Source organism: Mustela nigripes, chromosome 14 (genome assembly GCF_022355385.1).
Source record: "Mustela nigripes isolate SB6536 chromosome 14, MUSNIG.SB6536, whole genome shotgun sequence".
NCBI classification, from domain to species: Eukaryota; Metazoa; Chordata; class Mammalia; order Carnivora; family Mustelidae; genus Mustela; species Mustela nigripes.
In genome coordinates, this window is record NC_081570.1 from 63,925,949 (window position 1) to 63,951,714 (window position 25,766).

The 25,766-nt window shown below is 40.8% G+C and overlaps 1 protein-coding gene and 1 long non-coding RNA gene across 2 annotated transcripts in view; one reads left to right on the forward strand and one right to left on the reverse strand.

Moving 5' to 3' along the window:
• Nucleotides 1–8,714, reverse strand: part of LOC132001932 (uncharacterized) — a 70,425-nt gene extending 61,711 nt beyond the window's left edge. The window contains exons 1-2 of the long non-coding RNA XR_009399724.1: nucleotides 8,627–8,714; nucleotides 4,231–4,330 (exon numbers count right to left, since the gene is read on the reverse strand). This is a non-coding gene — a long non-coding RNA (uncharacterized LOC132001932). The remainder of the gene's footprint in view (nucleotides 1–4,230; nucleotides 4,331–8,626) is intronic.
• The window catches only part of ST6GALNAC5 (ST6 N-acetylgalactosaminide alpha-2,6-sialyltransferase 5), a 164,323-nt gene continuing 146,109 nt past the window's right edge, over nucleotides 7,553–25,766 (forward strand). The window contains exons 1-2 of the mRNA XM_059376893.1: nucleotides 7,553–7,766; nucleotides 8,595–8,837. Of these exons, the coding sequence (XP_059232876.1) occupies nucleotides 7,752–7,766; nucleotides 8,595–8,837 (258 nt within the window). The 5' untranslated portion in view covers nucleotides 7,553–7,751. The remainder of the gene's footprint in view (nucleotides 7,767–8,594; nucleotides 8,838–25,766) is intronic.

Here is a 25,766-nt window from a genome sequence, read left to right on the forward strand (position 1 = left end):
GGATTTGATCCACTTTAGCCATTATAACATAATACCTGCCTAAGAATTTCTTGAATCCATCTGACCCACCCTGCTCTGGCTGAAGCTTTTATCTCTCACCCGGATTTCCACATTATCCTGGCTGCCCTCTCTGGCTCTAGTCTTTCTCCCCAACAAATCCACCCTTCTCACCATCTGCAGAGACAGGCACTGGAAAGTAATTCTGACCAGACCCCTCTCAGCCCAAATAGCACTATTGGGTAAATTTTAAAAGGCTTCTGTTACTTACCACACTCTTGTTCTATCTAATGGAAAACTGTTGTAATACTCCGGTGTCTGTAGAGCAAGATGCTCGATGGTCATTTTCAAGGAAATTGACAAAATAATACACAAATCTGCAGTGTCCACAATGTGTGATGCCCACTGAAATGTACATCCTTTTGCACTGCATAACCTCTACAACTGTACAGAACCACCGTGGTTCTGAAAACTCCCTGCTTCCATAAACACCTTGTGGGTTCCTAGTATACAGCATCCCCAGTTTGCAACAAAGTGGCAGATGACCCATCATTTTCTGGCCATGTGACCTTGGGCAAGTGATCTCACATCTCTATATCTCAGTTTCTTTGCTGGTAAAAAGGAGATGACATCATTACAGATTAGATAAGCCAATGCCTATAATTAATAGTGCTTGATGGCAGGTACACAATACATCTTAATTATTATTTTTATTATAATGTCAATAAACATTCAAGAATGGAGGTCCCTCTGTTTATACCAAACAGGCAATCCTCTATGAAAAACATATTTTTTGCTTCATCCAACTATATAATCAGAAAGGTGATGAACACTATGTATGTTAGTATATTTTTGTCTACACAACCACTCTCTGCGCTAGAAAGGTTCTACTTTTGATGATGAGACTGAGAAGAATGACTATGGCTTGCTTTTGGTCACAGGTAAGTTAAGAGTCAGAGGCTGAACCAAATCTGGCCTGTGTGGTTCCAAGCTTGTGCTTTTAACTGAGCTAAAGGTGGAGCCTCACAGTCCCACTGCAGGCTCAGATAGTGGGGGATGTTGGCGGACAGGGCACAGGCAGAGATGTGAAAAGGAAACCCAATATAGAGCAGCTTGTTCAAAGGCTCAGCTCACTGACCATAAATATTGTAAATTCAAGGAACACGTTTTTTGGGTTAGTTTGAAGTGTTCTTGTGTAGAAAGTTGGGAGATGAGATTAAAAGGGAATAGTGGACACAGAGTAAGGAAGGATCCTGGGTGCTATGCAAGGATTTCTTTATCTCCAAAACTCTCCGAAAGCAAAGGGACAGATCACACCAGGTGCTGACAAATGGATGTTGATGTCGAACAAACAGAGCTCTCATTCACTGCTGGTGAGAATACAAAGTGGTACAACCACTGTGGAAACAGTTCGACAATTTCTCCTCATGTTAATCATTCTCCTATCACATGACCCAACCGTCATGTACCCAGGTATTCACACAAGAAAAATGAAACTGTGTATCTATAAGAAGACAAGAACGTTCTTAGTATATTCTTTCCTAATAGCCCCAAATTGGAAACAAACCAAATGTTCATTAATAGAAGAATAGATAAAAACAACTGTGCTGTTTTCACGCCGTAAGATCGTTATCAGTAATAAGACGGGTTGGACTAAGAAGGCACTCAACAACATGGATAACCCTAAAAATATTATGCTAAGTGCCAGAGGTCACACTAAAAGGCATATGCTGGGGGCGCCTGGGTGGCTCATTGGGTTAAAGCCTCTGCCTTCGGCTCAGGTCATGATCCTAGGGTCCTGGGATCGAGCCCCACATCCGGCTCTCTGCTCAGCAGGGATCCTGCTTCCTCCTCTCTCTCTCTGCCTACTTGTGATCTCTGTCAAGTAAATAAATAAAATCTTAAAAAAATAAATAAATAAATAAATAAATAAATAAAAGGTATATGCAGTTTGTTTTCCTTTATATTAAGTTTTAGAATAGGCGAAGTTCATCCATAGTGATAAAAATCAGAACAAGGCTTGCCCGTTTGCTAATGGGGTGGGGTTAGTATAACTGAAAGGAGGCACGAGGGTATTCTCTGAAATGATGGAAATGATCTATATCTAATGGTGATGGTGGTTAACAGGTGCAAAATTCTGTCAAAACTCATCAAACTGTACACTCAGATTTAGTGTATTATAATGTATGTAAAATAGATCTTTGGAAAAATAAAAGTACCCCAAAAAATAGATCACAAAACAAAGAACTGCCTTTGGTTAAGTTACCTACAGATTGGGTGTAAACTCTATTCTTACAAATCATACAAATTTAGGGTTCAGTAGAGGAACTTGGTTATGGAAGTCTTACAAAGCTTCTCTTCCTTCATTCTTTAACAAATATTTGTTTTAACAAATATTTGTTTAGCACAATGCTACCACTCAGGATCTGGGTGATTTGGCACAAACGACTCTCAGTGTTCGGTTCACTCATCTGTGAAATGGGGATGGTAATAGTACCTACCTCGTGGGGTTGTTGTGGGGACTGAAGGCGTGAATATATGCAAAATTCCTAGACTTAGTACTTGCACATGGTAAGGGTTAAATAAATGCTAGTGATTCATATTATTATCCTCAGTTATGTGCCAGGCTCATAGTATAGACACAGTAATAGGACCTAGTTCCAGTTCTATAAAATTTATGATTTCAAAGAAAGGAGAAACAATAAACATGTAAATGAATATGCTTGATATGATCACAAAATTTGAAAACTGCTCTGAGTACATAGATGACTGTCTTGGAATGGAATATCCATTCAAACTGAAAATAATCAGCCACCTAAATCAAATCAAGTTCAGATAGTCATTTATTGTTCTTCAGTATTATTATTGTAATGATGCCTCTATTCCTGGCGTCTGAAATTTGGAGCTCCCAGGGCTCAGGCCTCTGACCTTTATTCTTCTGTGTCCTAGCTTAGTCCTAGGTGACCTCACTCTTTCATGAGCTGTGATGCTGAGTTCATGCCTCTGAACCCAGCATCATGGCTGAACTCCCATGCATATAAGGACATCTAAATCCAAATTCTCCATCCTCAGCCACCCCAAACTGCCCTTTCCTCAGTGCTTCCTATCTTGGAAAGAGCAGCTCCATTCTCCCGCTGCCTTGTCCTGGCCTGCTTCCTTTCCTTTTCTCATATTTCATACCCACTAGTCGGCAAATCCTAAAATCAGTCATTCCTAAGCGCACGATGATGCCTTTCCATCTAGAATACAAGAGCTTCCTAAGGGATCATAGGGCATCCAGTCTTGCTCCCCCAGAACTAGTCTCGGCACACCAGCCAGGTGACCTTTCCAAAACATTAAGGATCCACGGCCTTCTTCTGCTTTAAACGCTCCAGCAGGTTTCCTTCACCCTGTCCTTTTCACAGCCTATGAAGCCCAAGACAATCTGTCCTGGACTACCTCTCTGTCCTCTCCTACTACTCTCTCTCTCTCTTGCTCCCTTCTCCAGCCACACCAACCTCCTTGCTGTCTCTTCAATATACCAGTCAAACTCCTACCTCATGGCCTTTGTACGTGCTGTTCCCTCTGCCTGGCCTATTCTTCCTCCAGATAGTCTCATGGGTCCTTCCCTGACTTTACTCAAATCTCTGCTCAAATACGAGCATCCTCACTAAAACAGCACATACACTCCCACCCCAGTCTCTAACTGCTTTTCTCTGATTTTCCCCCCTAGTGCCTGACATTCTATTTTATTGGTTTATTGCCCTAGCTTGAATATAAGCCTGATGGGGCAGAGACAGTCCTTGTATCTTTTGGTCACAACCCCAGGGACTAGAATGGTGCCTGACACACAGGAGATCCTCAATTGATTAGTGATAGATGAATGAATAACTATTATCTTAATTGATGTAGAGTTTCCCAGTTTACAAAGTAGCTACATATACAGTGTCTTAACAAGCCTTCTAACAGTTTGTGGGATAGGCTCTGTTATCTCCATTTTGCAGATAAGTTCTAAGTCTGCTTACTCTTTTTGAAGTCCCTTGTTCAAGGTCATGCAGCTCTTGGTTACATAGGTCAAACCCTGGTCTTTTGCCTTCAAACCCAGCTTAATAATCATAATCATAAAGTATTATTAACAATATTTAACAGTCTATGAGTAATCCTCTTGATGTTTGTAGTATTTCATTTAACAATGCTTTGAGGTAGGTACTCTTCTGACTGCCATTTTACAGAGGAAGAAATTAAGTAACTTACCCAAGGTCACAGAGCTGCTAAATGGCACAGTCAGAATCTGGGTCCTGGGTACTTGACTCTTAGGACTTGTTCTCCAATCAACTAGCCCACTAGGCATAGCCTGTGAAGTGAACAGAACTAAGTAAACTGTGGAACTCAAATGGACAAATACCAAATTTGTTCTAGGACTTTCTGCCATCCTTAAGCTCTTTGCTTTTGCAGAATTTAGCAGAACGTTTCTCTCTCTAAGATGATGAAGTGGAGAGTTGTATCTCAAATTCAATTTACATTATTTTGCTTTCTGCTATTCATCCATCTTTGAAATGTTTGAAATAGTTGTTTCTGAACTGAGAGGTCACTTAGGATTCACGGGCAGGGCTTGTGGCGCTTCTGGTAGTTTGTCCTTCTGCCTCCTCCGGTAGCTTCGTGGTGCTTTCGTGGCCAAGTGCACAGGCTGCCGTTCCCTCTGAGCTTCAGATTCTACTCCTCCTCCTCACCCCATGACATGTCTTGTTTCATAAATTCTTGCCTTCAGTGTATTACATAACCTACATTGTGGAACATTCCATTTCTATTCCTTTCCTTTCTTTTCTTTTTTCAGAAAGGAGGAATCTATTTGATTGAATGTGATGGCACCGGAGGCAGATTTGTGGCAAAATTTTAAGTGGTGAGAAATCTCTCTCAGCTACCTGGATTTTGAGAAGCAAATTGTGATTCCCTAACTCACTTTGTATTGAACTGGACAAGTTAGATGAATTAAAATAGCTTTATTGGCTTGTCTTCTTGTCTCCAGGTCAAGCAAGTGTCTGCACGGGCTGCCTATTTTCTTCTCTTTTTGGATATTCAAATTATTAACTTGAAAAGTATGCATGAAGTTACACAAACACAGCTGGGTAACTTTAAAATATCAAACCCCTTGGATCTTAAATAAGCAAGCACTCAGATGTTGAAAAGCAAATCAAGTATTTTAATTGTTTCTTAGTTCTTTATAACATAAAGGTTCTTAGCATTTATCTGGGAATAGACTGGGTTCCTTCGGGGCAGCACAGAATCTGCTCATCCAGGTATCCCCACCATCTGGCACAGGTAGGTCTGTTCACCCAGGTATCCCAACATCTGGCACATAGTAGGTGATCACAAGAGTAGGTGATCAACATGGTAGGCACTTGATAAATATATGTTGTAGCTCTAGTACCGTCTTTTATTGCCTACTTGCAGACTTGTGTCACATACTTTCCATGCACAAGTGTGTGTGCACACGCACACGTGCACACTAGGTTGTGAGCTCCCAGAGGAGAGGATTTGTGTCTTGTTCATCTCTGCATTCCCCAAAGAACCACCAGATAGCAGGTGATAATTAAATGATCACTAAATTGAACAGCACAAGGATTTTAACTTCTCTTACTTGATTCATATGCCCTTCGCCCACCCCACCTTGTCCATTTGGCTCTGAGACCAGACTGCCTAAAACCATCACATCAATCTAATCACGTATTTGAAAGCCAGAGACCTTGAAATTATTTAAATCAAGTTCAGAATTACATTTTTAAATTTACTCCAGCCATCTCATAAGTAGATTTAGCAACTAGCTAACTGCTATCCCAAGAGGAAGAAAAAAAAAATAAAACCCAATAGCATAAGCCTAATGAATGTGGTCAGACATACCATGTAACAGATGTCCAACGTACTGCCATGAGCTTAAATCATAAATATGATGGCTCTGTTTGACATAGCAAAATATATTAGAAGTGTTTCATCGGTCACTGGGCAACTTGGTAGATGGGAGGGGAACGATCCTGAAAAATGTAGGAGCTCTGACCAGGAGCATCTCACAAGGAGCCCTGGAGAAACACAGATAATCTGTTTGCAATGATTCATCAAGTTGGTTCTTTGTTTCCCTAATTTGAGTGTCAAGTGCAACCATACAATAAAGAATTGCCAAGACCCGATAAGATTCTCTTCTGGCTGCTGCTTTTCCTGCCCTAACAACTGGTACTATTCATGCCTAGAGCACAAGTTGAATAAATAGCTTCAAGGCTGGCAATATTGGATGTGTTTTGAATTTTTTGTTTTCCCTTAAAAGGCAAAATCCTATGTGTGTCTTGCCTTCCCCCAAACACATTGCATGGATAGTCACTGTGGTACCAATAATTTTAACTTTCTTAATACTAAGTATGGAAGGATGCCTCATAAGTTAAAAATAGTTCCTGTTGTATCATCAGTGGAGCAATGGATTACTGAAGATTAAAAAATGATTGTAATGCCTTTTTTGGCCTTGAGAAAGCTCTTATTGTGCCTATGGTTCAGTTGGCTTGCTGATCATTTCCATCTTAATGTAATCTTTAACATTACACTGCTACAGGTGAGGTGTTAAGTAAAACAGTAAGACAACTATTCTCGCTGAGCAATTTCACAAGAAATATGTTTTTTTGACTAAATTAGACATTTAACAAATGCCATTTGTAATTCAGCCCGGGGAGGAGGAGGGAGAATGTCCTTAAAACAAGCTATTGATGTGAACTTCCCAACATAAGACAATAATTTTTAAAAATTTTAATCTATATTCTAAGTGTGAAATTATGTACTGTCAGTGCAATAGACCAATACAAGGAGAACACCAAAGTCCTTAGGAGTCTTAAAAAATAAACAGTAAGCAGTTTTATCTCCAGCAGCCAGAAATCTTTCCTCACAATTAGGAAGAATCTACAGGTCCAGTTAATCATGTGGCTATGATGTGCTGAATGTTTCTAACACTTAAAATCATTTAAATGACGGCTAGAAACCTCAAAGTTCTGTGAGAAATATAAACTGTAATATTTAAAATAAGGAAATGAATTAAATAATTTAGATGAAAATTTAGATATAAAGGTTGCATGACAGTAGCTGGCTTTAAAAAGTAAAATACAGGGGGATGTTAGAAAGCCTACAATCAGACAGCTGAAATAATAAATAATTTTTTGGAAAAAATATTTCCTGTCAGATTTCCCCATGCTAGGAGCATAAATGCAAAAACTATAAATAGAGCAAGTGACATTTGGACAGTTGACTTGTTTTTATCAAAATTACAAAAAGAATTTAGTTTGAAAATTTTCAAATAGCTATCGTGTTCTGAATCCAAGTGGGTTCTCCTTCCTTTTTACTTGATGACTTCATAAAAGATAAATAAGCCCTTGGACCAATAGGTGGGTACCCTAGCACGGTTAACTCTCTCGCCCCAGAAATTCCACTAGGCTGAAAAGATTATTACTTGGGGGCGGGAAGGGGCGATGCAGAGGTCTTTAGGACCCAGCAGGCGGCGGCAGGCGGCAGTTGTGTAGATCACTGAGAGACTACGAGGGTCCGGTTCAGTTTTAATTCTGTCTCTAATCTCTGCAACAGCCGCGCTTCCTGGGTCCCGCGGCTCTCCTACCCACTCAGGCGCCGCCGCCGGCCGGCGAAAATCAGAGCCGCCCGCCCCCTCATCACCCACCATGGAAACCCTCCAAGAAAAAGTGGCTCCGGACGCGTGTGCCTGAGGATTCCTCACAAAAGAGGTGCCCAAAATGAAGACCCTGATGGTGAGTCATTTGTGGCAACTCCTCTGAGCAGAGGCGGGGACCCCCGGACGCGGCGTCCTCAGGGCGCACGGGAGAGCTCCAGGGGCGCCTAACCCTGCGCCGCGAGGTCGCTAGTTACAAAAGGACAACTTTCCACCTGCTCCGTGTCCCCTTCCGGTTCTCCGGTTCTGCCTGGCTCGGAATCCCAGAGCCGAGGTGGGAACTCGGCTTGCCTCGGCTTCTGGATCTCAGGCGAGAGGTCTGGGGACCTACGGAGAACTGGAGAAGCGGTGGAGAGGTGGGCGCGTGGCTCGGGGGCAGGGGGATGCCCAAAAGCAACAGCCTGGCAAAAACTAAGGGGGGCGGGGAGGGGGGGGGAGGACCTTTGCAGACTTTGTTGGTTTTCTTGTCGGATTTCAAACTTGCAAGAATCGCGGAGGTAGAGCCGCGCGGGTCCAGAAAGGACCCGGTGCGAGGGCTAGAGGGTTCCAGCCGCCGAGCTGGGGGAGGGAGGTCCCTCCGAGAAGTCCGAGCCCACCTCTGCCCCGGCAGCCGGCGCACTTTCCCTCCCCTAGCCGGGCGCCGCGCACCACCTGCCCTCTGCCGAGAGATCTGGGAGGTGGCGTCGGCCGAAAGCAGCAACGCTCGGGAGCATCCCCTGCCGTACGCGCGGGGACGGTGCCTCCCTTGCCCCGGCCGCGCGCGGGGGACTGGGATCCGGGCCACCTCCCTCCAGCCTCGGGCCTCCCCCGCGCGTCTGACCGTCTCGCGCGTGTCCCCGCCGGCGCGCTCCTCCGGGGCTGCCTCTCAGCGGCTCTCCTCTGCTCTCTCCCGCCCGCCCGCCCGCAGCGCCATGGTCTGGCTGTGTGTTTAGCGCTCACCACCATGTGCACCAGCTTGTTGCTCGTGTACAGCAGCCTCGGCGGCCAGAAGGAGCGGCCCCCGCAGCAGCAGCAGCAGCAGCCGCCGCCGCAGCAGGCGGCGGCGACCGGCAGCGCGCAGCCGTCGGCGGAGAGCAGCCCCCCCTCGAGGCCCCGGGCCCCCGCGGGACCGCAGCCGCTGGACGGATACCTCGGCGTGAGGGACCACAAGGTGACAGCTCGCTCGCCGGCGCGCACGCCACCCAGCCAGGGGATCCCGCACACCTGAGCCTGCCCCCTTTCCCGGGGCTGGGAGGCGCCGTGAGTAGGTGCCATTCGGAGGATGCAAGGGGGAGCGGACCGGCTGGGGTGGGGAGGGATAGTTCCTTCTCGGTGTGAATTCCTGTTTGGAGTCGGAGGTAAAGTTTTTCCGGGAAGAGGGGTGAGACGAGTGGACCCAAAGCTCAGTTTCCTTACAGGAACTGGCCTGGAAGTAGAACCTTCTGGTCCCCAGAACTGCAACCGCGGGTGGGTGCCGGGTGCCTGAAGCGTCGGGTTTGGCCGCCCAGTCGCGCGGGGGTGGGAGGAGAGCCGGGATCGCGCGCGTAACGCCGGAGCGTGGCCCGCGGGGAACTGGAGGGTGAGTGGCAGCCAGTCCGCGGCGGCTGCTCCGAGATTCCTCTCTGATCTCGGCGCTCCGGCTTGCTCTGGGCAGAATTACCACCGCCTTGGGGAGCGGTCCCAGGCAGGCGCGGAAGGCTGGAGGCACAAACTCAGCTTCCATTGGCTTGAAAACTCATCATTGAGGACCTGTTTTTCTCTGCCTTCCGGGAAGCCACAGCATGGCTTGGCTAATAATTAATAAGATGAAATTTTTTTTTTTTTAAATTGAGCCTCCTTCCCCCCCAAGTGATAAATCTCTGGTTTTAGTGCGCGAAGCCTCTGGGAGAATTCTAATCAAGTTCCCTGATTCTGAATAGATATTTTAATATAGTTTAAATATATATTCCCCATTATTTGAAGCTGCTAATATGTTTTTATTAAAACACAATTCCACTCTGTATCTGCTCTAAAAAGGCTGGAGGATTTCTTGAAACCACCCAGCTATTCCGCTTTTTATATTACTCGATTTTATATTTGTGAACTAAAGTATTATTTAGCAGGTGGTCCTTTTCCGTGAAAAGATTGGTCTTAACCTTTATGAAAAAGTCAAACTTTTTTTAAGTGACAGTCAAAATATTTCCACTCATTTGTGCAATGCATCTTGCAAAGAGGATTTTGGGGGGTAAACATTCTATGCAGCTGCTAGGGATCTTTGAATGCTTGTGGGAAAAAAACCAACATATCATGAAATGTGGATGGATAGATAGATAGACCAATAGGTATAATGTATAAGAAATGCTAGGTATAAAACAGTACTGTTGGGGTACAGAAATGAGAACCATTACTGTCCAGGAAGGGTTAAGGACATTCTCTCTGAAAAGGTAGACTTTGCCCTGGGGAGAATTTGGGGAAGCAGAAAAGAGGAAGGGATTTCTTTAGGAGGTGATTTGGGGACTGGGGAGAGGGCTAGTAATAAAATCTTGAAATCAAAAGTAGAGAGGGTCTTCAGTTTTTCAATAACAGCTTCACTTTTCTCTTTAAGATGTTGATTGATTACATTCTTTGTATTTCTAAGCAACCTATAAGGGCTGGAGTTCTAGAAAACTTTAGACATTGGCTTCTGACTGGATGGATGTGATGTTTATGTGTAACTGGTATAGGATGAATATATTGAACTTGGTGGATTTTCATAGTGTTGTTTAGTGGAAATGGCTGTATAGCACTTGTGAAGCTTTGATTAATGGGGTGTCAAAAGGTAAATTTGCTGAAAGCTTTGATCTGCCTTTGGGATGGTATTCCTAATACTTTTCTTCCTGTGTTCTGCTGGATGGACAGCAGCTAAGAATATTGATAGCATACGGCAAAATATGATACCCTCATGTTTGTTTTCAAAAATGGTGTTTATTCATGTAAATATATTGGATTCCATTTTCAGTGGATTGGAGTATTATTCATTAAAATGAAAAACAGCTCTTTTTTGAAAGGAATGGTGAAACTCTTTATGAGAAATTGGGCTAATCTATAGTAAAGGGTTTTATAAACTGTGATGTGTTATATGGATGATAAATGTGCGAAAGTTCTTAAAAATTCTTAAAAGAGAATTATAAACGTGACCAGGAAGGTCTTTGCATCCAATGAATACCAGTGGAATTCTTCCATAGAAAACCAATAGGGTCTTCAAATTCCATGCTCCAAGGATTCAAGATTTTACCCCACCCTAAGCAAAAGAACAAATGCAAATCTTTTTTTTTTTTTTTAAACAAATACAAATCTTAAAATCTATGCCTTCTCTCTAGGCATTATTCCAGTTGTCCCACTGAACCACATGAAAACTTCTCAAAATGTCGTCACTTGACTGCTGGCTGGAAATTGGATGAAGTTTTATTTTTGAGGGTTATAGGAAGGTTCATGTAGTGTTAAGTTGTTATTTACTTCGGTTTATTTAAGATCTTCCAATAGTCTTGCTTAAGCAGAGGTAGAAATTTGTTAGAATATTGCTAGGATTTTTTTTTTTTTTCCAGATTAACACAGGAGAGGTTAAGAAATCAGGATTTTCTATTCTCATTATGTTGCCAGATGATGCCCTGATTGCTTTTTTTTTTCACTCTCATATCAGGCCTTAGAAAAATTATAGGATGTGCTGAATGTGATGACCACCAAGCCATATGCTGCTGCATACTGAATCAGAATTCCAACAGACTTTATTTGCCATTGATTTACAGAATCTGGAAAGAGTTGCAGATACCATTGAGGAAAATATTCACATCTCCATGGCTGGTGGTCCAGAAGTCTGATAAATACGTAGTGTTTATGTTCAGTTACATGGTGGTATTAACATTATAGCTCTAAGATTAAATTCAACAGGTGGTCCTAATCCCCAACACCTGAATTTCTCAAATTACAGCCTGTCTGCAATGATAGTCTTGTCTCATACGGCTGCAGACTAAATTACTGTTGAGATTAAATCACTGTGTGCTTTTGTTGAAAGACATGCTGCAAGTCAAGCCGGTGATGAGCAATGTGTGTTGAAGCTTAAAATATCACTTTCCATGGTCATATTCTCTCCTTCCCCGTTCACAAACGATGTGAGCTGAAATTGTAATTCCAGTGTGACTAAGTGAAGGCTACTTGGAGTTTCTTGTGATAATGAAGACATTTCATTTTCTGTTAGAGAGATTCTTTCTCTTCATTTCCAACCCTTTTCCCCAGACCTCTTCCCACCAACGTTTCACCAACTCGTTTCAATCTTGTTCGCATCTGTCACTGCCGGTACTGTATCTGTATCTGCCATTAGTGTTCTGGTCCCCAGTTTTGGAGCCACTGATTTCTAAGCAGATCAGCCAGACAACAAGCAAAGTCAATTTTCATGCCTTTAGAAACCTTCTGTATTTAGAACTATAGCATAATGTATAACCAAACTAAAGCATGCGGGGGTGCGTGTGCGCACACAAACGCATATAGACAGACACACACACACTAAATCAAGCAACCTTCAGAGAAAAGCTTCAACTCTCCCAGCAGAGTGGAAGGGAACATGGAGTGTATTCTGTTTCCAGCCTGGATCTGGTCTGGATAGATAAAGTCATTTGCTGTCTGGTGGACCCTGTGAAATGAAACTATGAGCGGATTCCCATTTCCAGTGGACAGGAGCCCTTATCACAGGAGGCCCACTTGTCACCTGGGCTGCCCTTTTCTAAGATGGTTTATGAAGGAGCAGTGATCAATGGGGTCTGAAGCTGAGCTGCTATCTCCTTGCTTCAGTAGTAGCTCCCAGGAACGGATTTTAAACATACTAATAACATGCTTGTCCTTGGTTCTTTCTTTCCTTAAGCACTCAGTTATTCAGACAAAACGGAACTGCTGGGAGGTAACAGTATGTTTGCTATTAATTCACAGATGTCCAGCTGGAGTGATAGGACAAGTCAATGTAAGAGTTGAAAAATAGTTCAAAACCAGAAAAAAGGCACATGACGTATAACTTACTTTAGAATTATTCTTCCTTTTAAAAAGTATATAAATGCTCAAATATAAGTTTGTACCATTTATTAGACCCTGTTTTATAATATTTGAGGCATCCAATCAACGATTGATAATTTGGATCTCAAAATCAAAGTGAACTCAAGTACTAAAATATAGTAATTACTAAAATGTAATCTGCCAATTGCAGATGATGAAGCCCTGTTAACACAAATCGGCAACCAAAAAGAATGATAAAATGAATGATTTTTCATGGGGGAGGAGTTGTGATAATGTGATTGCTTTTAACAGGAGAAGGGTTCATGTAATATTTGTTATAATATATAACCTTCCTTAATTCTAAGAGCCAGGAGTGTTTCTTCAGGTTCCCAAGGAATAATGCCAAGATACCCCCATGCCAAAGTCCAGACCACACTTGGTAAATAGGTCTGAGCTGGCTCCCTCTCCATTTCTGGGCATTCTGACCTCCTTGCTGGGCCTTGAAAACTCATTGTGCCTCAGGACCTTGGTACTTCTGTCCCCTCTCTCTAGAAAGCTCTTGCCCAAGAATTTGTACATGATTGCTTCCTTCTGGTCATTCAGTCCTCAGATCACATGTCATTTTCTAGATCATACTCTTTAAATAGCTCTCTCCTTAACAGTCATACTCTATCAGCCTGTTTTATTTTCCTAATACTAGTTTAACAATATCTGAGCGAATCTCAAAGTTGTCTTTGGTATTGTTTCTCCACCACCTCCCCCCACCCCAGGTAGAATCTAAGAGCAATGATAGCAAAGTATTTATACATCTTGTTGACCAGTTTCACTCCAGGCTCTAGAATAATACTTGACACTTAATGATCACACAGCAGGTATTTATTGAAGGAAAGAAGAAAGCAGAGTGTATGGGGAGAGGAGAAAGACAAAGCTACCTCACCCTATGTAAACTCCCTTCGTTATAAGAAGCATCAGTGCAGTCCCAAGGCCCTGGTATGTCTCATCTTTCCTAATTTGGTTTTCTACTACTACACTACTAGTAATAATAATGGAAGGAAGATGAAGAAATGATTTAAAACAAGACTCTTTGAGAATGAGATTTAGGAGTTTACATTTTAGCAGGCTTCCCTTACAACTCTTCTGCACATTAAAGTTTGAGAATCATCATTTGAAATGTTTTTAATCATCATAATGTGCAGTTCCATAGTTAATTTGTTTCTGGGTTTTTGAACTACTCATAGCCCAAAGTAAATATTCACTGAAGGCCTAATAGTTGCAAAATTGGGTATTCTGGAGGAAGAACAGAGTGTCTTCCATCAAAGTATCTTTGATCTAATTGGAGACAGAAGACAAAGAAGCAAGAAAGAAAGGTTAAGTAATAAAGCAAGTGCTGAATAATAATATGAAACCAGGAAACAATCAAGGCATTGACATTAAAAAGGAGCCAATTTCTGTGATCTTTCTCATCTATAAAATAAGTTAAATACTATTATTAATTGAGAAGTTATAAAACTTTCAAACTAAAATTGCACTTTTTAACCCTTTTTTATTGCGCGCGTGTGTGTGTGTGTATGTATGACATGAAATGAATACTTAATAAAAACTTGGATGTCAAAGCAACTTCAAAGAGGATAGTTGGGTTAAATTAAAAATATTCAATCTCTTTATGATTTTCCTTAAGGGTAGCATAGGGTCTTCTGGAATCTTGAAGGGAGCTAACCCTATTGCCCTGTTCAACTCTTTCTGTCACATGGTGATCATGTCTTCCAAACCAAATCTCATAACTCATGGCTTGAGAAATTTGTGTTGGCCACAAGACAAAACATTTACCATCATATCTGTCATAGAAACATGACAACTGTTAAGGAGGAGACTTTCCATAGCCTGTAGGGTCAAGTAGCAACTCACTCTAATTCCCATCCTATGAATGCTGAGATGAAGCAAGATTGGAGATGAGAAACTACTGAAAATTAAAACCCATCACTAAACAACAAATCATTGAAACCTGCTGTACATCTACTATATACTCCTTGAGTAGCTGTGAAGAATCTTAAGTATAGAAAGACCAAGAATTATTAGTTCTTAAATAATGGTATTATTATCTATACCCTATGAACCTGATTCAAGAGAAGAATTCCATTAGGAGTGAGTTTAGGATCGAGTGACTGATAAAAACTTGAAGGTGGGGTTATTTATGAGAGGCACTCTGATTCTTCTTCATGAGCTCTTTAGTCCTAACCTCTTAGAGTAGGCCTGGGACAAATAAACATGTTTATTGTGTGCCCTATTCAGTATGGTTTCCCAAATTAAAGTCACAGGCATGCATATTCTTTCAGTTTAGACAACATATCCGCAGGGAAGCCCTCCCTGACTTATAGCCTGGGTTAGATCTAAGCTATATGTTTTGTGTTCATAGCCAGGATCCCATGGTAATACTTATTCCAGCTTATTGTTGTTTCTTATCTCAACTTGCCTGTCTTCCCTGCTCTACAGTCAGCTCTTGGAGGCCGGGATTTTTTTTGTTTTCCCCTCATTCATGTCATTGTATTCTCAACCTTTAATATAATGTCTGATATGGAATGGGTCTTCAGTAAGTATTTGTTGAATAAATGAGTATAAATGAGAAATTTTAATTTCTTCTAAACTAATTCCACCTGAAAATTTTCTATTTGGCACTATGACACACATACCATTTCCCCTGCCACCAGTTGTAGTTCTGAAACTATTGCATTTCTATGTACTTGTCCTAATCCGATCTCTTAAAACATACTCAGAGTTTTGAGCTGGAAGAAAAACTTGAAAATTCCCAAAAGGGGTTCACAAGTGCTTGTGTGATTTGCTCAGAGTCTCCAGTGAGCGGCAGAGCTGGGGCTACAGTGTGGGTCTCTGACATGAATGTCATTACCATAGGGAAGTTTCAGTGCCAATATATTCTAAGCAGTGACTCAATATTATTTGAACAGAATTTATTAAAACGAAGAGCCTAGGCCTACCCAGTTATTGGAAAGAAATAAATATTTAAATATCTTACTATTCTGAAATGAATATGAGAATATGCCTCTGGGTATTCAAAAGAGCTTCCACCAACCACTGGCTTAGCAAGTGGGTACTTGAAAGTTCTCACAAAATGCATGGTACCCGTGTATTAGAACAATTGCAAATAAGAGTGGATTTTGCCTTTAAAAAGTAAACCAAGCCACAAGGACTGCCATGTTATTTGTGGAAAAATGTCATGAACAGATCACTCATTTAGCTGAATTACCTTCTCCACATGAAAACATCATCAGGTTAAGCAAGTGTTTGAAACACTGCCATTCTGCCAGTAACCATTGATTCCTCCTAAGTTCTGAGATGTAATACCTACTCTGAGGTAGAATTACTTTAGGCAGATAAGAAACCATTTTACCCATAGTAGGGAAAATTAACCTTGATAGTTGTTGAAGCTCAGTATGAAAATAGAACTTTTTATTATATTCTCTCTTAATGGCCAAGAAGGTGTCCATAGTGTTTCTGGGAAGCTCACAGAGTCTGAGAACACTCGGGCAGACTGAAATGCAGAGTTAAACCATTTTTTTAATAAGAAAGCATATTCAGGAAATTAATTGCACATATGGGGCCTCTCCACTGACTGAACTGCATTATTGCATTTCTAATTTACAGATCTGCTCATGTTTCTCGCTTGCCTCCAATGGCTTCCCATTGCCTAGAGGTTCAAGTTCAGACTTCACAGGCAGGCTCACAAGGCCCGATAGGGGTCTGTCTGGCCTAGTTCTCCAACCTCACTTCCCTTCTCCCCAAGCTCCACACACCCAGGGAATACATCTTGCTGTCTCACGCTTCCCTCTGCTTTTCCTCCATCATGGAATGCCCTTTCTCTTTTTTTCTCCCAGGTAGAGAACTAATCATTCATTAAGATCCAGCTCAAGCATCTCCTTTCCAGAGTCCTCCCACATATAACCTCTTTGCAGAGTAGATCCCACATTCTTTTTTTTTTTTTAATGATTTTATTTATTTATTTGACAGACACAGATCTTAAGTAGGCGGAGAGGCAGGCAGAGAGAGGGGAGGAAGCAGGCTCCCTGCTGAGCAGAGAGCCAGATGCAGACCTTGATCCCAGGACTCTGGGATCATGACCTGAGCCGAAGGCAGAGGCTTTAACCCACTGAGCCATCCAGGTACCCCTAGATCCCACATTCTTTTATGCCAGCCTTGCGTTGGTCAGTCAATCCCATATTGACTGAGTATCTCCGATGTGTTATACACAGGGGAGGAAATGAGAGGAAGGACATACCCCTGACCACAGGAAAGTCACAGTGGAGGAAATACTGTAATTGCTATTTGTTAGTAAGTGTTAAAATATTCTCTGTATCTTGTATCTGCTTCTTATCATACAATAATATTGTGGTTATTTGTCCACATGCTTGTCTCCCTGACTAGAATGTACATTTTTGTTTTTTAAAGATTTTATTTATTTGACAGACAGAGATCACAAGTAGGCAGAGAGAGAGGTGGAAGCAGGCTCCCTGCCCAGCAGAGAGCCCAACGTGGGGCTCGATCCCAGGACTTTGAGATCATGACCTGAGCCGAAGGCAAAGGCTTTAACCCACTGAGCCACCCAGATGCCCTAGACTGTACCTTTTTTAAGCCAAAGAATATAACTGAATCCATCCTGGTATCTCCAGAACCTAAAACTGTATCTCATATATATCAAAACTCAATAAATTTTTGTTGACTGTCAGATGAGAAGTGTCCTGTTGTAACAGTATATAATAGGAAGAGATTTGAACAAGTGTGGCTAATAGACTTACTAACCATAGGAATGGACAGAAGTGATAAGTAGGGGCAGAAGGACTTCACATATGTGATATTCATATCTTTAATTTTTAGTTCCCCTTTAAATACAGAGCAGCATCTGTTGACCCTTCAGAGTGGTAGACCAGGTGCTGAGATGTGGAAATGCCCATGTCCGAGGACAGTATGGTATCACGAGGCAGGGGACATATCCAAGCTTTTTACTTATTGTGAGCTCTTTGGCAAGTCACATGATGTCTAGGCCTGAGCTAGTCTGTGGAGGAGAAGAGTTAAATTCATTAATTACTTTTTTTACCAAGTAATATTGTGTACCCATATACCTGACATTGTGTTCAAGACCCAGGAGGCAACACTGAAAAGGTGTGATTCCCTAACTCCACGAAACTTATGTCTATTGAGAGGCAGATAAACAGACATGAAATTACAGTGCAGATTTGGGTATCAATATTTCCATGCTACGGAGGTTAGATTTTATCCTAAAAATTTTGAGGAAGTCTTTAAGGGTCAAATTGTAGGAGTGACTCCAACCAAATGTATCTTCGAATGGATTAACATGGCTTCTGTGTGGCACAGGTCAGAACAGTTCTGGTTGAGTAGAAGAGGGCCAGTTAGCAGACCGTTGCTGTGATCTCAGTGAATAATGCTGGTAGCCAGAGGAGGAAGAGACCCTAAGTTTCTGCCCACCTTATGTTTGTGTGGTTGCCCACCCCACCACATCAGTGTAGACTGTCTGGATGCGGCTCTCAATCAGCAGCTTAGTGGTTCAAGACTGCCTCTAAGGAGTTAGCAAAGAGAGTTGGAGAGTGATCCCAGATGGCACTCCAACGTTGTCTAATTTTGAACCTCACTGTGTATCTTAATACCACACATTGGAGCAAAACAATGGTGTTAATGGTTAAGGCCAAAGCAAGCCATTTCTGGAGATTCTATAATGCATACTGGCCTCCCAGGAATTAAAGTTTCCATCTGCAGCACAGCCAGTGGGGTGTGGGATGAGTGTACTGCCAGAGACTCTTATATAACAGTTCTACTCTGGAGAGACTTGCTTCTAGAATAACCTTGTCAAGTTGTTGCACGATAGATCTTACTGGGTATAGATCTGTTGGAAGTATGGGGTAGAGAGTGATTTCCTCCTTCCTTTCCCACAGACTTACAGAGAGAACAATTGTCTTTCTTCTAAATCACTTCGTTGTTAACAACTTCTAGGAAACGGCAAGTTTCTGTTTCACTTGCATCAGAAGGAAATGGGCCATAAATTAATGGAAAATTCTTTAAGAGGGAGTCTGAGTCCTAATTCATTAAAAAAAAAAATTGATTGGGAGTAAAAAAAAAAAAAAAGTAGATACTGGAACAAATTCTATTTTTATGGGGCCCATATGGGGTGACTTGGCCATGTCACACCTGCCAGGCTGCTGTCCGGGATTTCCAGTTGTCTCTCATTACCCATTACCCATAGTGTTTCCACTCAATACTGCAAATTATAAAGCTGGTTCATTTCATTTTTACTTCCCTTGTTTCAAGTTGTGAACAAAGTGCAGGAAGTGAGGACATTCAGCCAGAACATGGAAAAGGGAAAGAGGATTGTAGGAATTTGTATGTGTTCACTTCTAATGCCCCAGCCAGACTGATGAGCAAAGCTTTACTCTGATGCTCGAGCCATCACAAATCTCTTGAAGAAATATGCCCATTATTTTGATTTTTAATTAGTTAATTATTTTATTAATTTAACATCTTAATTTTGGGTTTTTTTTCAGTGTTCCAAGATTCATTGTTTATACACCATACTCAGTGCTCCATGCAATATGTGCCTTCCTTAATACCCACCAACAGGCTCACATAACCCCTCATCCCCCTCCCCTCCAAACCCCTCAGTTTGTTTCTCAGAGTCCATACCTTTCATGCTTCATCTCCCCCTCTGATTTCCTCCAATTCACTTTTCCTTTCCTTTTCCTAATGTCCTCCATGTTATTCCTTATGTTCCATAAGTAAGTGAAAATGTAGGATAATTGACTTTCTCTGCTTGACTTATTTCACTCAGCATAATCTCCTCCAGTCCTCTCCATGTTGATACAAAAGCTGGGTATTCATCCTTTCTGATGGAGGCATAATACTCTGTTGTATATATGGACCATATCTTCTTTATTCATTTGTTTGTTGAAAGGCATCTTGGCTCTTTCCACAGTTTGGCAATTGTGGACATTGCTGCTATAAACATTGGGGTACCGGTGACCTTTCTTTTCACTACATCTCTGTCTTTGGGGTAAATACCCAGTAGTGCAACTGCAGGGTCATAGATTAGCTCTATTTTTAATTTCTTAAGGAATCGTCACATTGCTTTCCAAAGTGGCTGTACCAACTTGCATTCCCACCAACCGTGTAAGAGGGTTCCCCTTTCTCCACATCCTCTCCAATGCATGTTATTTCCTGTCCTGTTGATTTTAGTCATCCTAACTTGTGTAAGGTGGTATGTTAGTGTGGATTCTATTTGAATTTCCCTGATGGCTAGTGATGATGAACATTTTTTCATGTATCTGTTGGCCATGTGTATGTCTTCTTTGGAGAAGTGTCTGTTCATGTCTTCTGACCATTTTTTGATGTAATCATCTGTTTTGTGTGTGTTGTTTGAGGAGTTCTAAGATCTATATAGATAGCTACATAGATCTTTATAGATATAGATATCAGCCCTTTGTAGTGTCGTTTGTGAATATCTTCTCCCATTCCGTGGGTTGCCTCTTAGTTTTGCCATATAGAAGCTTATTATTTTTATTGATGATTCTGTGTGGTTTGGGCTCAGTTTGAAATATGATGAGTCTTATCTCAAAAGTTCAGGATTTTCAGGACACCTGGGTGGCTCAGTTGTTTAAGTGGTTCCCTGCGGCTCAGGTCATGATCCCAGGGTCCTGGGATGAGTCCCACATCGGACTCCTTGCTCAGCGGGGAGGCTACTTCTTCCTCTGTCTGCCTCTCCCCTTCTTGTGCTCTCTCTGTCTCTCCCTGACAAATAAATAAAAATCTTTAAAAAAAAAAAACCCACAATTTCAGAAATTTAAAGTTAAGAGAGAGCTGTCCTAGAGAACATGGTATCCTGACTGAATGGGCTACAGTAGTGAAGTATAAAGATAAAATAACAGGATCCAGGACCAAGAGTAAGGACCAGAGCAAGAAATAACACTAGTTGTTTCTTCACTGTTAGCAGAGGGCCCTCTTTCTGCCCATACAGACACAAAATGCTGACTGGGTTCTAGTAACAGAGGCTTGTCATGGGCTCTGTAGTATCTACGATGAGGTCACAGTTAACTTGACGTTATTATATTTGAATGTGGTTTGATGTGCTGTTTGGTAACAGAACAGAACATCAGAGGACAAAGGAATCACTTTGTCGAAATAAGTTCATGTAACCAGGATGGACAAGAGTTGGGGAGATTAACAACCAGGATTTTTTCTGAACTAACCACCATAGGATCCCTCTAAGATGATAAGCTCATGTCCTCGAGGGAGTTATGAATCTCAATACTGACTCTTCTGCCAAGTGAAGAGTTCTTCTTACTGGACCCACAGAGCATCCTGAAAGTGTCTCACTTACTAGAAGATGTGAAGGATGGAAAGGGACCAGATCTTAATTTATGTATCTTTCAGGGTATCCTGCCAATCTATGAACACCAAAACTCAGTAGCATTTCATGCAAATTGTGCCCAGGGACTATATTTGAGTACATGGGAAGCCTTCGATCTGGGAAAACCTTTCTCTGCTTCATCCTCACTATAGCATGTTGAAAAAGAAATAAGGAAGAAGAGAGCCAGGGTCGTCTTCTGAAAAGCAAACTTAACCCCCTGCCCGGTTGTAAATGCATGTGTATTAATTTTCTTCTCAAAATGGCAAGAAGTAAAAAGAAAACAGCAATTATTTATAAACCTACCACCAAGACACAACTATTGTTAGTAATTTTTTGTATTTCCTTTCAGAATTTTTCATATACATCAGATGTGTGTAAATGTGATGTTTTAATGTAATTCCTTCCCATTTTTTTTTTATTCCTTTATGTAGGTTATGTGGGGTCTGTGTATTGTTTTGTCAATATGATGTCATCAGTGGTATAAAGGAGGGCATGAACTATCTGTTAGATCCTTACCTTGTTTGATAGCTTAAAACCAAAGCATATTCCAATTATAATTGGAATATTCAGGAAATATGTCTTGATAATTGTGCTAAATTCACCACTTATTAATCTTAAAGGTGTGTACATCCCTCTACTAGCTTGACATCCCCATTCTTTCCCTGTTGTTTACAGCCCTAAAGTACTTTTAAATTGTGGCTATGCCTCCTTCCCTAGCTTTGATCTCCTGCCTGTTTGCTCAGCTACGAATGTGTGCCAGAATTTTTTAAGTTTTAGGAATCATTCCCAGTAGCCCCTTAATCCTTCTTGTCACTTTTCTGTAAGTTCCTTCCAACCTATCAATCGTTATTTCAGGGGAATAGCCTGTGGCAAACTCCTTTAGGCTTCCAGGTCAGGGTTAGAGATGATGGTTGTCTTCATGGTCACTGGGTGGTTCCTGTCCAGATATGTATCTCAAGTTTGCCTTTATTTCCTGGGCTTCACTCTGTGGTTTGGTTCTCTGTCCATGTCTAGTACAAATCTAATCCTTGTCCATATACAGTACAGATATACTTGGACATAACTGTCTCTCTTAAAAAGAAATTTTATAGCACAAATTATTGTAATTATCACCTTCTTAATTAGCAAGTTTTCCTGTATTTTTCATCTTCATTTTATTAAACATCGTAATTCCCTTATCATATTTTAACCAACTTACTGAATTCTATGCCTGTTCTTCCTGACTGGTTTTTGTTTGTTTGTTTGTTTGTTTGTTAGTTTTGTACTCAAAGATGTCTTTGAGCTACTCTTAATTTCTTACATTTCTCAAATATGTGCTGTTATTTCTTCATTTAGGCATAATCTCAGGTCTTCTGTTACTCTTCTAGTCCACAAGTAGAATAATTCTGTCATTAGAGACGTCAGGACCTGCCTCTACTCTGATGGCTAACTGGCAGGAGATATATTTCCTATATCTTGGTTGGTAGCTTCTCAAGTCTGAAAACATGAGGTCTTTGCCAGCAAGCTCTTTATCAAACCAGTGCTTGTTTTTTTGCCCAAATTGTCTCTTTTATCCTCTTGATTGAGGCACCACTGAATCCTTCCCATCCATTTTAAAAAATATTTTTTATTGTGGTGACATATATATAACATAAAATTTAACATTTTAGCCATTTATAAGTGTATGATTCAGTGGCATTAACTACATTCCCGGCAACACTACCTATTTCCCAAAATTCTTCCTCACTCCAAACAGATTCAGTAACTATTAAGCAATAACTCCCCATTTTCTCTCCCTCCAGACCCTGGTAATATCTATTCTAGTTTCTGTCTTTAAGAATTTAGGCAAATTCTAGATAATTCATGGAAGTGGAGTAATTCAGTATTTGTCATTTTATTTTATTTGTTATTTCATTTCATTTAGAATAATGTTTCAAAGTTCACCCAAATCATTGAATGCATCAGAACTTTGTTCCTTTTAATAGGAATCAAAACGACAATGAGATACCACCTCACACCTGTCAGAATAGCTAAAATAAACAACGCAGAAAACAACACATGTTGGTGAGGATGCAGAGAAAGGGAAACCCTCTTACACTGTTGGTGGGCATGCAAACTGGGACAGCCCTATTGCAGTTCCTCAAAAAGTTAAAAATAGAACAAGCTGACAAGCTAGCAATTGCATTCAGGTATTTATCCAAAGGATACAAAAATACTGATTCAAAGGGAGCACATGCATGTCAATGTTTACAGCAGCATTATTAGCAATAGCCAAATTATAGGGAGGCCTGGCTGGTTCAGTTGAGAGCATGTAATACTTATCTAGGGATTATACCTTCGAAGCCCACGTTGGGTGTAGAGATTACTTAAAAATAAAAATCTTTAAAAAAATAGCTAAATTATGGAAAGAACCCAAATGTCCATCAACTGAGGAATGGATAAAGAAAATGTGTGTGTGTGTGTGTGTGTGTGTGTGTGTGTGTGTATGTGTGTACCCACACATGGAATATTACTCAACGATAAAAAGAACGAAATCTTGCCGTTTGCAATGGTGTGGCTGGAGCTAGAGTGTATTCTAGTTAAGTGAAACAAGTCAGAGAAAGACAAAAACCATATGATTTCATTCATATGTAGAATTTAAGAAACAAAACAGATGAATTTAGGGGAAGGAAGAAAAAAAAAAACAACAGAGGGATGGACACCTGGGTGGCTCTGTCGGTTAGGTGTCTACTTTTGGTTCAGGTCATGATCCTGGGGTCCTGGGATTGAGTCCCACATCAGGCTTCCTGCTCAGCAAGGAGCCTGCTTCTCTCTCTCTCAAATAAATAAATAAATCTTTAAAACACACACACACACACACACACACACACACACACACACAAGACAAATCATAACAGACTATTAGCAGCCCTCAGTTTGCTGGAGTGAAGGGACATGACGGGATGGGTTAAATAGGTGATAGATATTAAGAGGGGCACTTGTGATGAGCACTGGGTGTTTTATGTAAGTGATGAATCACTAAATTCTGCTCTTGAAACCAATATTACACTGTATGTTAACTAACTAGAACTTGAAAAAAAACTTGAAACAACAAAAAAAAGAACTTTGTTCCTTCTTATGGTTGAATAATATTCTGTTGAATGGATATAGCACAATATGTTTATCCATTTATCTTTCAATGGACACTTGGATTATTTTCATCTATTGGCCATTGGGAATAAGCTGCAATGAACATTGGCATTCTCATTCATTTTTTGAAGTACTCCCGTTTTTTTTTTTCTTTTTACATCCCTGTGGAAATACCTGAGTCTCCAATTCCCATCACTGCATGCTTGTGCAGATCACTTTACTTCTAGCTATTGCCACCCCTATATAAATAAATAAACAGATAAATAAAAATAGGAAAATACATTAATTACATTGATCATATTTCTTTATTTTTTTTTAATATTTTATTTATTTATTTGACAGAGAGAGATCAGAAGTAGGCAGAGAGGCAGGCAGAGATAGAGAGGAGGAAGCAGGCTCCCTGCCGAGCAGAGAGCCCGTTGCGGGACTCGATCCCAGGACCCCGAGATCATGACCTGAGCCGAAGGCAGCAACCTAACCCACTGAGCCACCCAGGCGCCCCGATCATATTTCTTTATGTAAAATGTAAACATTTTGAAAAATAGAAGGAAAGTGGAAATGTTTCCATCTTCCTAATAACACTTTGTGTAATGATATAATTTTGGTTTATGTCTGCCAGTTTTTTGCATTACATTCTTCATTTTCTTTAAACCTAAATTTGAGCCTGCTATGTGTTTTTTTTTTTTTAAGTGCATGTGATTTTTTTGTCTGTTTTGTTTCCATTTGCTGATATTAAAATAGCCATTATGATTTATTTTAGTTAGCATTTGCCTTTCATATCTTTTCCCATTCTAAAATTTTCAATGTCTCTGTATTCTTACATTTTTTGTATATTATTACCTGCCCACAATATTTTCAGAGCCTGGGACAAGAGTGCAAATGGAGATCCACAGACACCCTAATTGCTTTCATTGTAATTATGTCTTCATTTAGGAAAGATTTTCAAGTTGAAAGGTTTATTTGACCTGTTGGAATTATGGATTTGATCAGAACCATTCTCTTGGTCATGTTATTGTTTGATCAAAATTAAATCTTCATTAGATAAAATGTGCATAATATCATGTTTCAGAATTTTATGTGGGTAATGTTCAGTAGAATTCTACTCACTCACATTATCTCCAATTTTTTAAAAATGTAGCAGACTTTCTCAAAGATTTTCTATTTTTCAGTTTCTCCCCTCCCCACGAAGTTTCTGTTCATATGTTCTATTTTATCAGAATCTCAAATTCTTATTTTACTCTCCTTCCCCCACATACAAGCTGAAGCAGTGACAAGTTCCATTTTAGCAGTAGTACAGCCCACAAATGGCATTTGAAAATAGTGGCCTTTTGTTTCAAAGACAGGGTAAGAAATGTGGTGAAGCATTTTTTCTGGGACCTGAATGGTATTAAGTACAGACTGGATACTTATGACTATGGATAATGCTACGACAGAATGAAAGAGGTGCCCAAATAGGCTTTAATATAATTTGTTCATTGTTTGTGATATGCTGTGTCCTTTTAGCAGTGCATCTCAAACATTAATGTGCATAGGAATCAGCTGAGGGTCTTATTAAAATCCAGATTCTGAATC